The 16775-nt window shown below is 36.0% G+C and overlaps 1 protein-coding gene across 1 annotated transcript in view; it reads left to right on the top strand.

Moving 5' to 3' along the window:
- DPYS (dihydropyrimidinase) overlaps positions 1 to 9653 on the top strand; it is a 126528-nt gene extending 116875 nt beyond the window's left edge. Inside the window, exons 8-10 of the mRNA XM_044668750.1 lie at positions 1565 to 1772; positions 6877 to 7014; positions 8592 to 9653. Of these exons, the coding sequence (XP_044524685.1) occupies positions 1565 to 1772; positions 6877 to 6993 (325 nt within the window). The 3' untranslated portion in view covers positions 6994 to 7014; positions 8592 to 9653. The remainder of the gene's footprint in view (positions 1 to 1564; positions 1773 to 6876; positions 7015 to 8591) is intronic.
- The last annotated feature ends 7122 nt before the right edge of the window (positions 9654 to 16775 follow it).

The following is a 16775-nucleotide window of genomic DNA, read 5'->3' as shown; positions in this document are numbered from 1 at the left end:
TTTAAAATAAAGAAAAAAAACAGTTGAGCAAAACAAACTAACATATCCTTTGGAGTTTAGATTCTGCCTCCAGCATGTACAATGTGACCCAAGGCAAATCATTTAACCTCTCTTTGTCTCAGTTTCCTCATCTGTTAAATGAGAAATTTTGATTTGATTACTTCTAAGATCCCAGATCCATGTCTATTATTGACCATATTTGATACTCTATACAATATTCACTACCTGTAGTCCCCTACCCCTGAAAAATAAAGGAGAAGGTGGTGAATTTTCTTAATCCTTTTCTGGGGTCAATCTTGGTCATTATAATTACTCCACATTCAATTTTGATTCCCCCCTTTTTATATTGTAATTGTCATAGTATATGTTGTTTCCATGATTCTGCATACTTTATTTTCTCAGATGGGATTGTTCTGAGATTGCATACTTTATTTTGCATCTTCAGTCCACAAAAGTCCATCCACACTTCTCTAGATTGCTTCTTATCTTTTGTTTCTTATGGCACAGTAATATTTCATTATATTCATTTGCTACATTTTTTTAGCCATTCCACAATTCATAGACTCCTACTTTATTGCAAGTTCTGACTCAGTGAGGTTTTATAAACACATAATCTTGATCTATTATTAGTCTTCTAATAGAAACAAGGAAGGACTGCAAACAATCAGAACTGATGTAAGGAGCTTCTGAAAATTTCCCTTCATGAGATCCCAATGTTATAATGTATTCAGGGTATAAAAAATAATTGGAAGGTGATCTTGCTGCATGTTGGGATTTCATGTATTCCCTTTGGCTTTACTCTCATGTCTTTTTATATAGTGCATCATTTAAAAGATATTTTTTACTATTACTTTTTAAGCATGGAGCTTTGGATAAGACAGAGGTGAAAGGTAAGGAATGACCAAGGAAATTCTTGGGGCAAAGACGGTTTATTAAAAAACCAAAATTATGGTTTCTCATCTATGCCAAAAATGGTGGCACTTATGTTCTAGACAGCATACAGAATATACTGGATTTGCCCAATAAGTTTATGGTTTTTTCCTTGAATTTCTTCTTTGGAAAGAATAAACCTTCCAAAATAAGTTGTTCTTTAAGAAATCCAACTTTTAAAGACAAGATTATAAAAATAGAAACTTAAATCCAAAGTATAATTTTTCCTCTTGCATTAATAAATGGAAACAGTTACTTATTTGATTTTATGTTCTTAGGAAGCCTAATTATTTTGTGGTGAAATAGTAATGTCATATTCAATTCTTGTAGTCACTTCTCAGAATGTGATAAAGCTATGGTTCAATAGGGTTTCTAAGTTTTCTCCTAAGCAATTCTTCTCTGAGTACTTTATGTTTCACTCAGAAAAAAAAAGACTAATGAGCTAGAGATTTCTTTTAAAAATAATAGAAGACTATTTGTTTCTTTTTTCTTTCTTTTTCATTTTGATTCATCAGTCACTTTTCAACAAATAACCCAACATTCCCCCATGAAATAATTAAGAAATCATTAAGTGAATTTTCCTAATAAAGTGCTTATTAGTGATAATACATATTATTCTTCATTCTTAATGCAGGACGATTTCTGCAAAAACTCATCATCAAGCTGTTAACTTCAATATATTTGAGGGAATGGTCTGTCATGGGGTACCCCTTGTGACTATTTCAAGAGGCAAGGTGGTATATGAAGCTGGAGTTTTTAATGTCAATGCAGGAGATGGAAAATATGTTCCTCGGAAGCCATTTGCTGAATATGTTTACAAACGAATCAAGCAGAGAGATCAGGTGAGTACAGAAGAATTTAAACCAAGTAGATTACTACCATAAAACCAACCAGTTTTTGGGTTCATATCACTCAGTTCTATCACTTTTCATTTCACTATGTCAGTCAGTCAGTCAGTAAGTATTTGCTTACTATGTGTGAGGCACTGTGCTAAGCACTGGGAATATAGATATAAGTAGAAGAAAAGACTCTGCCCTTAAGGAGTATACATTCTGATGGGGGAAGAAAACATATAAAAGGAAGGTATAAAAGGTTTAGGGAAGTGGAGGGAAGATGGCAATACTGGACTCAAGGGCATGGTATTGAAAGTCCAGAATGAAGTCTAGAGAGGAATAAAGGCATAGCTGGCCTGGGATTCCTTCTATGTGTGGGTGTTCTGGGGAAAAAATCACTGAATCAAGGGAAAAGACCCTGAAGTGGAAAGTATTTTCAGTTGGTAAATTCTTAGTCCTGGAGTGATCTTCCAGAACAGTGAGTATCTTGGGCATAGTAGACAAAGTCCTGAATACAGTCTAGAGAGTATATGTATGGGGCCAAGAATGGGAGCAACTATGCTTAGGTTGTATACTCTCATAAGGAAGAATTATTGTTGGATAAATTACCTTTCCCTTTTTAATCTGGTGCGTTTAAAAATTAAAATTTTTTTCCAATAAAAATATTTTTTTTCTCTCTCCTGGTTCTTCCTCCCTACATTGGAAAAAAAAGGAGAGAGGAAAAAATCGCCTTTTAACAACTATGTATAGAAAAAGTAAAATGACTATATTGACTATATCCTACAGAATATGTCATTCTGCACCCTGAGTTCATCACCTCTTTGTCAGGGGGCAGAAAGCACACATAATTGGTCCTCTGAAATCTTGGTCATTAGATTGTTAATAGTGTTTAAGTCTTTCAAGATTTTTTAAGTGTTGTTATTATTATGTAAATTGTTCTCTTGGTTGATCTCACTTCACTCTTCATAAGTTCATATAAATCTTCCTGAGATTTGTTTTGATTTCCTGAGAAATGTTATCGTACATGCAGATCCATTTTTTCCTTCTTTGTTCTCTCTGAGGGATAGTCTTAAGACCACTATCCCTGAGTCAAAAGATTGTAACATCCATGATCTTAAGAGGGGGAAAACTGCCTCACAGAATTCCACAGTACCCTCCAGAACTCCAGGAGACAGGGCATTTGGGGCAGTTAAGAATGTGCGTATAAAAAGCCAGGACACTCAGCTTGCAAAACTCACTCTTTGGGAGATCAAGGGTGGCTGGGAGAGAGGGAGGTTTGCTTCTTTTTTGTTAGCTCATCTCTGACCTCAGGGAGCACAGTGTTACTTTGCTTTTCTTATACAGACTAACTAGCATTGGGTCTCTGGGAAAGAACAATCCAGTATCCCATTAGTCAGGACATAAAGAAACGTAAGTGGAGATGGATAGGACATATGCTACGAAAACCAGAAGACAACATAGCCAGACAAGCATTGAGCTGGAACCCTTCAGGGAGGAGGAAAGTTGGAAGACCAAAACAGACCTGGCGAAGATCTGCCGAAAATGAAACAAAAACAGTCGGAATGACATGGTCCCAGCTGGGGGAAGTTGCCCAGAACAGAGTCCATTGGCGTGAGATGGTTGCGGCCCTATGCTCCTAAGGAGTCAACAGGAATAATAATAAATAATAATATACAGACTAAACCAGTCTGTGTGCACTGGGAAAATACCTCACAGGCAGTTAATTCCTGACTCACATAGATCTACAATCAAGATTACCTTCATCATCTTAAACTTGATAACATTAGACTTAGAGAAAAATTAGTTTGTGAGGGAGTTAGAAGTTAAGTTATTCAAAGGCATTCCCCTCTGGGGAATGCTATATCTAACAAGTTTCCTGAAGATATTAGGTAGCTTTCCTTACCCTCAATCCTAAAATTCCCCCCTTTCCCTGTTTTCCTGAAATTAATAAATCCCTTTCCTTGTTAAGTTCATGAGCCAGTGTGAAGTTATATTTTAGACCTTACCAACCAATTCCATACATTACCTAAGCCAAATCTTCATCCAGGCTAACACTGAACAGAGCTGTAGTCTGGAGAGCAAGACTGTAGTTTTGAAGACATCCTGGACCTTTACTTTAAGATTTGGGGAATAATCTCCTAATTGTGGAAGCTGCTAATCTCAATGGGATTATTTCCTATCTGTCAACTAGTTTAGCCCTGGGGTAACCAAGTCTATATAGCCTCTTTTAAAGGGGAATCTGTTAAAACTGTTATTCCTCCTGCTGTAACTGCCTCAGGAGGGGGAGGAAAAAGAATTCTATTCACTCACACCCCTCCCCCTTGCTAGGATAGCTAGCTTCATCCTTGGCTCTGATTCCATTACCAATCATTGCCAATCTGACCCAATCCTACAAAGATCTATTCAGTTTAGTGACTATGGGGGCAAATCCTGTTTCTGACACTTATTAGTTTTACGATCCTGGACAAGGCACTTAAGCTGTATATGTCTTAGATAGCTTTCTAAGATCAAATCTTAGATCATTCAGATATTTTTAAGCCATCATGGAGAGATAGTATGTAATGCAATTATGAGACATTCATTTTCTCTTTAGAAAACTCTTCTAATTTAATTTTTTAATATGACAGGAATAGCTAGGTGGCTCAGTGGATAAAGAGCCAGACATAGAGGGAAGAGGTCCTGGGTTGAAATTTGGTCTCATACTGCTTAACTGTGGGACCCTGGGCAAGTCACAACCCCAGTTGCTTAGCCCTTGCCACGCTTCTTTCTTAGAATTGATATTAAGATAGAAGGGAAGGGTTAAAATAAATAAGTAAAATAAAACAAGATAGCTGGCTTAGTTGCATATAACCCTGCTATTAGGAAAGTGGAGTTAGTAGATTGCTTGAATTTGAGAATCTTGATCTGTAATAGGCTAAGACAATCAGAAAACACACTGTTTGGAAACTAATATTGTTGCAGGGATAGGTAGGTGGCACAGTGAATAGAGCTCTAGGGCTGGAGTTGGGAGGACCTGGGTTCAAATCTGAGCTCAGACACTTCCTAGGCATGCCACTTAACCCCATTTACCTCGCTCTTGTCCTTTCATCTTAAGAGTTGTTCCTAAGACAGAAAGTTAAGAGCTTTTTAAAAAAATTAATATTGTTGCTTAAGAAGGAGCAAATCAGCTCAGGTTGGTAAGAAACAGAGGTCAGAGCTTTCATGTTGATTAGCAGAGTGATTGAGTTTGGGATTAGAATAAAAATCTCTGTTGTTTCTCACCCCAGGTTTTATAGAGACTTTTTCCATAAACAATTTCTATGTGGTTCTATGAAGTTCTAGCTATGGGAGTAGGGGGTAGAGCTCATATTATTCTCCTACATGCTTTCGATACACATCTGCCCACCTGTGAAAGGAATATTATTTAGTTGGAACAGAATTACAAGTTTAGTCAGCCTGCACCATGGGCTTGTGCCAGATTCCTCTTGAGTTCAACTAATACAAGCTGCTAGGCCCATGGTATGGGGAAATGAAAGTGAAATTAGCCATTGACATTAGAGAAATAGAGCAAAACTAGCATCCCTTCAAGTTTGCCAACAAATCATACCATTGAACATCATCATTATTGTCCTCATTTATCCAGGTATCTCAAAGCCTTACGTTATTAAAACTTAAATTAAAGTGGAAAGCACTTTATATCTATCTCTTGGATCCTCAGAAAAACTCTATTAGACACAGGCTATTATTATTCCCATTTTATAGATGAGGGAATTGAAGCTAAGAAAGGTTAAAAAGAGTTGCTCATGTTCAGAAAGCTAGTAAATATCAGAGGTGGGATTCTAACTTAATTCTTCCTGATTTGAAGCACCCCATGCCCTGTGCCATCTACTGGCAGTTAGTGAGGACACTCAAAACATAAAATAAAATAAAATAATGGTACCATTGTCAAGTAGTGGCTGGTATATTCAATACAACAAAAATTCAGGATGTTGGAATTAGAGTTAATATTGGTAATAACAAGCACAAACAGAGAGCTATTGCAGAAGCCTCCATGGGAAGAGAATAGATATAGAACAGCTTCAGTGGAAAGAATCATCCCAGGGCAATGATGCTCAAGGGTTTCATTTCTGGCTGGGCAAGAAGAGCCTTGGCAGGCAATTTGTGGATTCAGATCTGAGAGCCAGAAAGAGAGTTTTTGTTGAAGAACTGAGAAGACAATACAGTAGTGAGATGATCTCTTAAGGGCTCCTGCTTACCCCCAAACTTTAAGTAAAGAAAAAAAGTATAATCATAGATCATTAAGATAGTAAAAGATCAGACAGCTGGGTAGTTCAGTGGATTGAGAGCCAGGCCTAGAGAAGGGAGGTCCTAGGTTCAAATCCGATCTCAGACACTTCCCAGCTGTGTGACCCTGGGCAAGTCACTTGACCCCCATTGCCCACCCTTACCACTCTTCCACCTAGGAGCCAATACATAGAAGTTAAGGGTTTAAAAAAATTTAATTTAATTAAAAAAAAGATAGTAAAAGATCTTCAAATGCCTTTTGAGATGTGTAATTTGCAGATACAAAAACATTATATTTATTCATTATAATTATATTCATTATACTTAATAAACTACATTACACTTGCCCTACAACCAGTGAATCAGAAGCAGGAATGTATTTCAGATCTCCAGAGTCTGAGTCCAATTTTCTTTCCATTGCTGCAGTTATTAATTTGGAGTGAGGATTCTCCTAGTTTCCTAAAGAGACTTGCATCTAGTTGTTTTCTTTTTTTTTAATCCTTACCTTCCATCTTATTATCAATACTAAGTATTGGTTCCAAGGCAGAAGATCAGTAAGGTCTAGGCAATTGAGATTCAGTGACTTGCCCAAGGTTGTACAGCTAGGAAGTGTCAGAGGCTAGGACTTACCATCTTTAAGCCTGACTCTATCCACTGAGCCACCTAGTTTCCCTTTGCATTTAATTTTGAAAGAAGGAAAGTAAAATCTCTACCCTCCCTCCATACACACATACATACACACAGTGAAATGTAAAAGATATAAATAAAATAAAAACATAAAATAAAATAAAATATTAATAAAAATAAATAATATATATAATTTAAAAAGATATAAAATGTTTTGTTCCAGACTTGTACACCTACCGCTGTACAGCGACTCCCTTACAAAGGGGAAGTAGTTTTGTTGAAGACCAGTGGAAAAACAGAAGCTTCAGCACCTGCAACCAGGAAACAGGCCCATCGCTAAGACTTTGACTTAGCACCTCAGGTAATGAATTGCTTCTAGTCAAACACCATCATGGTCATTAACTCCAAAAAGCATATGACCTGGTTATCTTATGAGTTTCATCTCTCCTTAATTCTTTGAAGGTTTGCAAAGAAAGGGAGCACAAAAGTCTTTTGGAAAGTAGTATGAAGTGAGATAATGTTTTTATTTTTAAAATATATTTTTATTTTTTTACCAATTAAATATTTACCATTTTTTACTAATTATATTTACCAATTTTTACCAGTTATATATTTGCCAATTTTTTACCAATTACATATTTACCAATTACATAATAACAGATTTCCTCATAATTTCCAAAGTTATATGATCCAAATCATCTCACTTCCTCCTTCCCTCCCCCAACCAGGAGCTGGCAAACAATTTGTTCTGGGTTATACATGTATTATGAGATAATATTTTTTAAAGAGTTTGCAAACTTTGAAGCATTACATCAATATTGGCTATTTAAAGTGAAGAGATTGAATAAGCCAAGCTGAAGAAAATGACCTCTCATTGAGTTCGAAAAATTTGGATTAATATCATTAGATAAAGAGATGAACTTATCAGAGCCTCACTCTGAGATTTAGAATTCAATTTAATTTAACAAGTCAATCAATTAATTAACATTTTCTAGCTTTTGCTGTATGTTGAACATTGTTCTAGGTGTTATGGATATAGAGATTGAAAAAAATGAAATACTTTTTGCCAGAAAAAGATATTAAATTCTCTCAGGGGACATGTGCCAGACCCCATTATGTATAAGAATATTGTGAGCAAATAACTAATAAATGCAAGATTGTTTAGGGAGAGAGAGTACTAGCCACTGGTGAGATTAGGGAAGGCTTCATGGAATCTTTGTAAACCTTATAATCTACTATGTGCAAGGTGTTGTATTAGGTGCTGAGAGTACAGAGACAAAAACAAAATGGTACTTGGCCAAGAAGAGGTTACTTTTTGCTGGAAGGGAATTGCTGGGACTAGGGAGGAATGGAGGGTTGGCAAATATCACATCAAAGTTTGAGAATATATGGTACGGACTGCTTTCTCTCTCATTCATCCCAGAATTTTCTTGAGTCTTTGGATTATCCTAGCTCAGGCTGTCTGTCTGACACAGAGTTTGGGCATGATCTTCTAAGACTAGATGGGGTGCTTGCGGTGGTATGGAGCACTAAGTCTGAAGATGTGAATTAAAATATGGCTTTAGACATTTAACCATGCCACCTTGGGCAAGTCATTTAGCTTCCGTTTGCCTCTTCATCCTTATCCATTTAAAAAAATGGGGATAATAATGGCCTTTCCAAAGGTTGTTGTGAGGAGAAAGTGATATAATATTGACAAAGTTCTTAGCACAATATCTACACATAGTATGAACTATAAAAAATGTCATTATTTTTATATTGAGTGAATGTGTAATTCAGAGGAATGATTATATATTCACCCAATTAAAGCAGAAAACAGTCATTCTTATCTCTCCCATTGATTTTCTCTGATTAACTTTCTCTGTGACAGAAGACAGAACTTAGCATTTTCCATGTGAACCAGTATATTACAGCATATTCCTCCTCTTCTCTTCTAAGGTAAAGAAAGACAGGGGAAAAGGATGCAAAATACTGCACCTCCGGCTCAGTCAGAAGCACACCTGAACTCCCCACTCAAGGATCTTCTTGAAAGAATAATTGTGATAGAATTTCTTCTTTCTTCAAAGTGAAGGCTGCCTTTATTGCCAGAATCTGATGCAGAATCAAATTATAGATATAAATGAAGGTGATGGTTTTGGAAATCTCTATATGAAAGCTAATCAGGAATCATTTGGGGGTAGCATCATTACTTGAACTGAACATTTTAATTTTATGAATAAAAGTTAGATCATATTCAGAATGTATTTGCCATTAAAATATGCTTTTACTTTCATTATAATTAATAAAAACTTTTAGATCCTTAATTAGCTCTTTAAGGCATCATCTATCTGTAACAAATTACTAGTGAAGATTCTAGTGTGGCTAGAATCTAACAGCACGATTTCTCAAAAGTAAACTACTTTCCCCACAATTATAAATTGATTCTCCTATACATTACCATGGAATCAGACACGGTTCTTGATTTTAGAATGACTTGAGAATCAGGTGACACCATGACAGATGAAATGGCCTAGCGGCCTTGGAGACAAGGAGGCTTGAGTTCAAATCCTGCTTCTGACACATGTAAATGATATAATCATCTGAAAAGTTATTAGACTTTTCAGTGTCAGACAATCTCTAAACTATAATTTAACAGAGGAATTGCCTATTTGTATGAACCAGCTTTCTATTCTGACAGTTCCCTGTGCTGACGAAATCACAGGTCCAAGAACAAAAAAAAAAAAAAAAAAGAAAAAGAAAAAAAAGAAAAAAAAATCATGAAACCAAGATTTGAACAAATAAAAATGAAATCATCAGTGCTGAAATGTAGACTTTAGTGATGCTTTCTCTCTTGAATTCTTTCATCTATCTGTGTTGTGATTCTCCTTTGAGTACTGATAGGGAAGAAAAGAAGCCATAAATTGGTTTTTTCCTTTTTCATCCTTTCTCTTTAGAGATAAGACTATGTACCCTCTTGTTAAAAAATGTACGCAATTCAATTAAATAAACGATTATTGAGTATCTGCTGCATTCAAAATGTGGTGCATTTCACTTTGACCATAATCACAAGGGAAATTTCTATTTAACCTCCATTGTTTGATACCAGATGCTTGTAAGCCATCTGATTTACATATCTATTTCATGCTCCCAGCATTAGGAACAGATTCATTGTGTGTGAATTTCAAATGAAGAAAATCAACCATGGTAATTTTTTTTTAATTAGGTAAGAGTTCTTCTAACACTTCAGTTATCTCACTCAACTCCACCAACATTTATGATGGATGGTTTGGAAGTTAGAGAAATAGTAACATATTTACTATGCAAACCAAGGACTGCTTATATTCCATGAATAATCTGATAAAAACCCAACAATTTATTAATGTAGCTGTATTAGCCAGGAAGTTCTGCTTAAACCCCTGGAGTGATAGCACCTCTGATGCAATTCCAGCTAGGTATCAATTAATGTGAATAATGAATCTCCTAAAGTGGTCACATTATTTGAATACTAACTGCATTTTTCCATTCTGCTAGAATCAATAACCTTATTTCATAAAATTACAACTTTGAATACCATAAACTTGAACATTTAGAGCCACTTCTAGTGATTTGTTGTTCATGCTAAATGAGACCTGACTATATACTCACTTATTGTAACATGTATCTGTATCCTACAGATTCTATTAAGTTTATGAAATGGTAAATACTTTTTTGACTTATCACAATTTTCAGGTTATATGTTAATAAATATGATAGCAAAAGGTGTCAGGAAGACCCAAATTCAAGTATTTAGAGACTGGGATAGTAAAAGGAGTCAGGAAGACCAGTGTGAAAGGGAATTTTTTTTATCTTAACTTAATCAGGTTCTTGGAGTGTTCCACCCTTTAAACTTAATCAGTAAGGAACTTGTGAGTCCTTTTGATAAGAGTTCACACCCTTGGAGGACAAGAGGTAGATCCCACAGACACTGATCCCTGGGCAGTGCTAGGCAAATTGAGAAGCTTTGATTGGTTCCTGAGATGTGATAGACCAGCCCACTGTGAAAGGAAGGAGGAACCAGAGAGACAGGAAGTAATTTGGAGAAAACTGCTTATAAAAGTCAGCTGAGAACATTCTGAGTCACCACTCATGGTTCTTGCAAGGATCTGCTTCTGCTTCTGCTGTGCTGGTGGCTCATGCTGAGGGAGGACCTCTGCATTGGTGTCTCTGCATTGGATTCTTCTGTGTGCACTTCTGCGTTGGTGTCTCTGCATCGGTGTCTCTGTGTTGGAAGATTTTCTGCATTGGAGGACTTCTGCTTTGGAGGCTGAGACTCTCCTGCTCCTCTGGCTGGAGATTGGAACTTTGTCAGGGAGCGAGCTAGATTTCTTTAGAGCTGACTAAGAGTGGTAGGCTAGACAATTCCCCTATCACCTTTCCACATTTTCCTCTTTACTATCTCTACCCTGCTGTAATAAAGCTACTAAAGAGGCTAATAGCCTCGTGACTTGAGTTAATTTTATAAACTGCGACCACAATAATTTTTAAAAAACTTCTTATATTGTCAAACCCATTTTTAATTATTACACCAGAGAGTTCAAATCTAACCTCAGACATGTACTAGCTCTGTTTCCCTGGACAAATCACTTACCTCTGTTTGCCTTGGTTTCCTTATAGGTAAAATGAGCTGGGGAAGGAAATGGCAAACCACCCCAGTATCTTTGCCCAAGAAAACCCCAAATGGGGTCACAAAATATAGGATGTAACTAAAATAACTGACCAACAATTTTTAAAAATCAGTTTAAGGGGGGAAGCTGGGTAGCTCAGTGGATTGAAAGTCAGGCCTAGAAACGGGAGGTCCTAGGTTCAAATCTGGCCTCAGACACTTCCCAGCTGTGTGACCCTCGGCAAGTCACTTGACCCCCATTGCCCACCATTACCACTCTTCCACCTATGAGCCAATACACAGAAGTTAAGGGTAAAAAAACAAAGCAAAACAAAACAAAACAAAAATCAGTTTAAAATGGTATGCTTTTATTTGAGAGGGAGCTTTGTGGAGTGGATAAAAAAACTGTCTCTGACTGACATCATGATGACCTTAAAATGAATGTTAGGATTCTTAAGGGAATTTTTATTATTTATATCTTATGGACAAGCTATTTTTTGAATGAATAAGTTTTAAAAGCATAATAGATGTCAGTGAGAAAACATAATTCAATTTCAAATTTTTTATTGATGCTACCTTTTTATGAATGCATAATACAAAGCCATTGCATTAAAATGATTACATTTTTCAAGATTTGCACAAGAAATTCAATACTATCAACAAGGCCCAGTTTTAAATTTTCTATAAATACATATAAGTACATCAAGGATAAAAGTATATTAAAAAAATATACAAGTAATATTCCCATTCTTCCAGGAGTCTTTCACAGTTGCCTCTCAGAATTAGCCTTATAATCCTCATTATCTTTTGGGTAAAGTGTGTCTTAGTCTGAATCTGTGATTTTATCAATGTGAAGATTTCCCAGTATGGAAAATTTCTCTGCTGGTACACACAACTTCAACTTGTTTATAATTTAAAATTTTAGAGAGTTTTCTGAGGGCATTGAAAAGTTAAGTGACACTCATAATCTGATAGCCAGTCTGTGTAAGAGGTAGGGCTATAATCCAGGTCATCCAGATTAACATGCTAGTCCACCATCTACTCTACGACACCACATTTCCTTAGGCAGATAGTGCTCATAATACATCATACCCTCTTATTTCCCTTTGAAAACTGAAGTGCATTTTTACTGAACACAAAACTAAAGCCCACATTAATTTATCTGGGGAAAAAAATCCTCATATACCATTACTAGGTCTTTTATCCCAAAGAGATTTTAAAAAGGGGAAATGACATATTTGTACAAAAATAATTATTTCAATTCTTTTTGTGGGAGCAAGGAATTGGAAATTGAGGGGTTGTCCATCAATTGGGAAGTGGCTCAACAAGTGGTGGATTATGATTGTGATGAAATACTATCATGCTATAAGAAACGGTGAGCAGGATGATTTTTGAAAAGTCTGGTAAGACTTGCATGAACTGATGCAAAGTGGAGTGAGCATAAATGGAACATTGGAAACAGTGATGGCAATATATTTGGACTAACAACTGTGAATGACCTAGTTATTGTCAGCAATGCAGTGATCCAAGACAATCCCAGAAACTCATGTTGAAAAATACTATCTGCCCTCTGAGAAGGAACTGATGGAGTCTGAATGCAGATTGAAGCATATTTCACTTTCTTTCTACTTTTGTTGTTGCTATTATTTGAGATCTCTTCCAAAAAATGTCTAATGTGGAAGAAGGCTTTGTGTGATTGTATATGTAAAATCTAAATCAGATTGCTTACCATCTTAGGAAAGGGGGAGGGCCAAGAGGTTATCAGAAAGGGAGGATGGGAAGGAGGTCGAAAATTTAGAACTTAAAACTTTAAAAGATGAATGTTAAATTTTTTTACATTTAATTGGAGAAAAATATTATTTTATATTATTATGTGTTATTATATAATAATATAAATATTATTGTATATTATTAAAAATACAATCCCTATAAAACAAACTGATCTGAAAAAAATGTATTTGTATGAAGAACTTTATCATTAATACAAAATCTCATCCTTATATCCATATATGATAGCCACATACAAAAGAAAAATGGAATTGATTATATTTCTCTAGGAACTCTAATAGACTATCAGGGCCCCAGGCTCTGAGGTCAAGTCACCTAGTGCAGAATTCTCTCCAGATTAGGAACAGGAAGTAATGTTCACAATGGAGCTTCCTTAGGAGCACCCAATGCTTGAGGAAAAAATAAAAAACCAAGAGAGAAATCCTCACCTCTTTTTCAGTTTTATTCCCCATTCTAATACCTCAGCAAAGATCTCAACTATTTGACCTACCAAAAGCTGTCTTTAATGAATGGCAACTCTCTCAACTTTTCTGATTCCATCAATCTCACAGTCCCTCATTCTTCATATTTTGGAGTCATCTTTGGTTTTCTTTGTTTTTTATTTTCTAAATCCAATCAGTTATCAGATTCTATCAGGGCTTCCTTCTCAATGGCTCTAATTTCTGTCCTCCATTCCCACTCTCACTGGTCTTTTCTAGTCCTTTATCTGATAATCTCCCAGAATCCAGTCTCTCTTCTTCTGTATGTGTCCTTTATATATATTGTTTCCAGGCATCCTGCTTTTATCATGCTACTTCTCTACTTAATAAATTAATATGGTTTTCTTCTAACCTTAATCTAGCCTTGGGCAGCTGATTATGCCCCAGGTAGTGATATTGGAGAAGGGATACTGTTTCCTCCCCAGAGCAGAGCATCTCTTGCCTCATCTAGGCTGCCTTACTCCTGTGGTCCATGTGTCTTCCCGTGGCTCCTTTCTTTTGTGCCATATGGCCTCAGGACCCATACTATAGTTGGATATCAAGAATCAGCAAAGTATCAGGGTGAAAAAAGGGATCTCAACAAAGGGTGGAAATCAGTGCAAACTAAACAGTCAGTTCAGTATATTCTAGCCACTGCTCTTTTCATTCAGAGGTGAATTCTTACTCATTTCTAATATGCAGAATCATAATACTTGTCCTATCTTCCTCAGAAAATTATTGGAAGAAAAGTACCCAAGTATAGGGTATTGATTAGGGGAGTTCTCAGACCTTTTTCATGACCTTGTAGGTTGATAAGCTCTAATTTGGGACTTTTGACTATATCTTCCCATGAAGGGCATGGACATATCTTTTGGTGCCTTGTGGAATATAAGTCTCAGTAACTGGGCATCATTTGATTGGCTTAGTCTATAATGAGAGGACCCATCCTTTTATGCTGGCTTGTAAAAGGATGTTTTCAGTCACAGATTCAGTCTTCTCCTTCATTTCCTCCCTTTCAGGCTATAGAGCAGAGCACAGCAGAGCTAAGAATAGATGTGGGTAATGTAGGTGGGGAACATTGCCTGGGATATGCCCGTCTTGTGAAAGAGAGACATGGAACCTATATGTGCTGTCACCCACATAAGCCAAAAGAAAAGTTCCATTTCTCAAGTTCCTGATTCTAGCCTTGAAGAGATAGCAGTAAAATGTCTCAACTCAAAAGATGATGTATTAGGTTCAAGGGATTTATTTTACCTTGATTATTCATGGAAGATAAAATAATAATAACAGCTTGTATTTATATAGAACCTACTATGTACTAGATAACATAATGGTTAGAGTACCAGACCTAAATTTAGGAAGACTCATCTTTTGGAGTTCCAATCTGGTCTCAGATACTTACTTACTAGTTGTTTGACCCTAAGTGAGTCACTTCACCCTGTTTGCCTCAGTTTTTTCATCTGTAAAATGAGCTGGAAATGGCAAATCACTCCAAAACTTTTTCAAGGACATCCCAAGTGGGGTTACAATTAGTTGGACACAACTGAAAAATGATTGAACACTATGTGCCATGTACTATGATAAGCACTTTGCAAATATTATCTTATCTGGTCCTCACAACAATCTTGCAGTAGATTAATATTATTATAGATACTATTATTACCCCCATTTTATAAATGAAGAAACCAAGGCAAACACAAATTAAATGACTTGCTATGGGTCACATAGCTAGTAAGTGTCTGAGTCCAGATTTGAACTCAGTTCTTTCTACTCCAGACCCAGCACTCACTTCACTGTGCCACTAGCTGCCTTGACCTAGGGACCTTTTAAATCTATATTTATGGAGAGCTTGACATTAACTTTATTATGAGATTTTTCAAAGACAGCTCTGGGTGGAGAAAACACAAGTGAAAAGGAGAATAGCAATTTTGAGCCATCTTTATAACTGAACTTGGTCAGTGTAAATTTCTAGTTCTGGGCCAATGGTAATATGAGTTTAATATTTTATAACTGGGCAATTAGGTGGCACAGTAGTCAGATTGCCAGCTCTAGAGTCAGGAGGATCTGAACTCAAATCTGACCTCTGATACTAACTAGTTGTGTGACCTTGGGCAAGTCATTTAACCCTTTTTGCCTCAGTTTCCTCATCTGTAAAATGAGTTGGAGAAAGAAATGACAATTTACTCAAGTATCTTTGCTATAAAAACAAAAGAGTTAAGTACAACTAATTGTCTAAACAACATTTCACACCCTCACATATTCCCAAAGATCCAATGAAGCTTTGTTTAGACTTCAAAGTCATTTATATGAAACTGGGCAACCTTTTTTCTAGCATATCTTTTTAAAATATGTTATATCTTTTCTATCTATGTTGCCAGACGGATCTTCCAGATCATCTATTCTAACCCATTAATTTGAGAGATGTAGAAATTTGGGCCCCGAGTGATGACATATTTTGCCTAATATTAAGCTTAAAGGCTTGAACCATTTCATGTTTCTCTTTATATCTCCAGTGTGTCTTTGAATCTCAAGCTAGTCCCTAGCTTAGAAATTGGCATATAGTAGGTGCTTAATAAATGCTTCTTCATTTATAGAATTAGAAAAAATTATAACAAAGTTCATCTGGAAGAACAAAAGATCAAGGATATCAAGGGAAATAATAAAAAAAAATGTGAATGATAGGGACCTAGCAGCACCAGATCTTAAACTGTACTATAAAATAGTGGTCATCAAAACAATATGGTACTGGCTAAGAGACTGAAAGGTGGATCAATGGAATAGACTAGGGGTAAATGACCTCAGTAACCTAGTGTTCAATAAACCCAAAGACCCAGCTTTTGGGACAAGAACTCTCTATTTGACAAAAATGCTGGGAAAATTGGAAAACAGTATGGGAAAAATTGCATTTTGATCAACATCTGATACCCTATACCAAAATAAATACAAAATGAGTATATGACTTAAACATAAAGAATGAAATCATAAATAAATTAGGTGAACATAAAATAGTATACCTGGAAGGAATTTAAGACCAACCAACAGCTAGAGAACATTACAAAATATAAAAGGATGACTTTGATACCAAATTAAAAAGGTTTTGTACAGACAAAACCAATGTAACCAAAATTAGAAGGAAAGCAACAACCTGGGACAATGTTTTTATAACAAAATTCTCTGACAAAAGTTTAATTTCCCAAATACATAAGGAACTAAGTCAAATTTACAAAAAAAATCAAGCCATTCCCCAGTCAACAA

The sequence above is a fragment of the Gracilinanus agilis genome, chromosome 1 (assembly GCF_016433145.1).
Source record: "Gracilinanus agilis isolate LMUSP501 chromosome 1, AgileGrace, whole genome shotgun sequence".
In the NCBI taxonomy this organism is placed as follows: domain Eukaryota; kingdom Metazoa; phylum Chordata; class Mammalia; order Didelphimorphia; family Didelphidae; genus Gracilinanus; species Gracilinanus agilis.
This window is presented reverse-complemented; position numbering and strand designations above follow the sequence as displayed.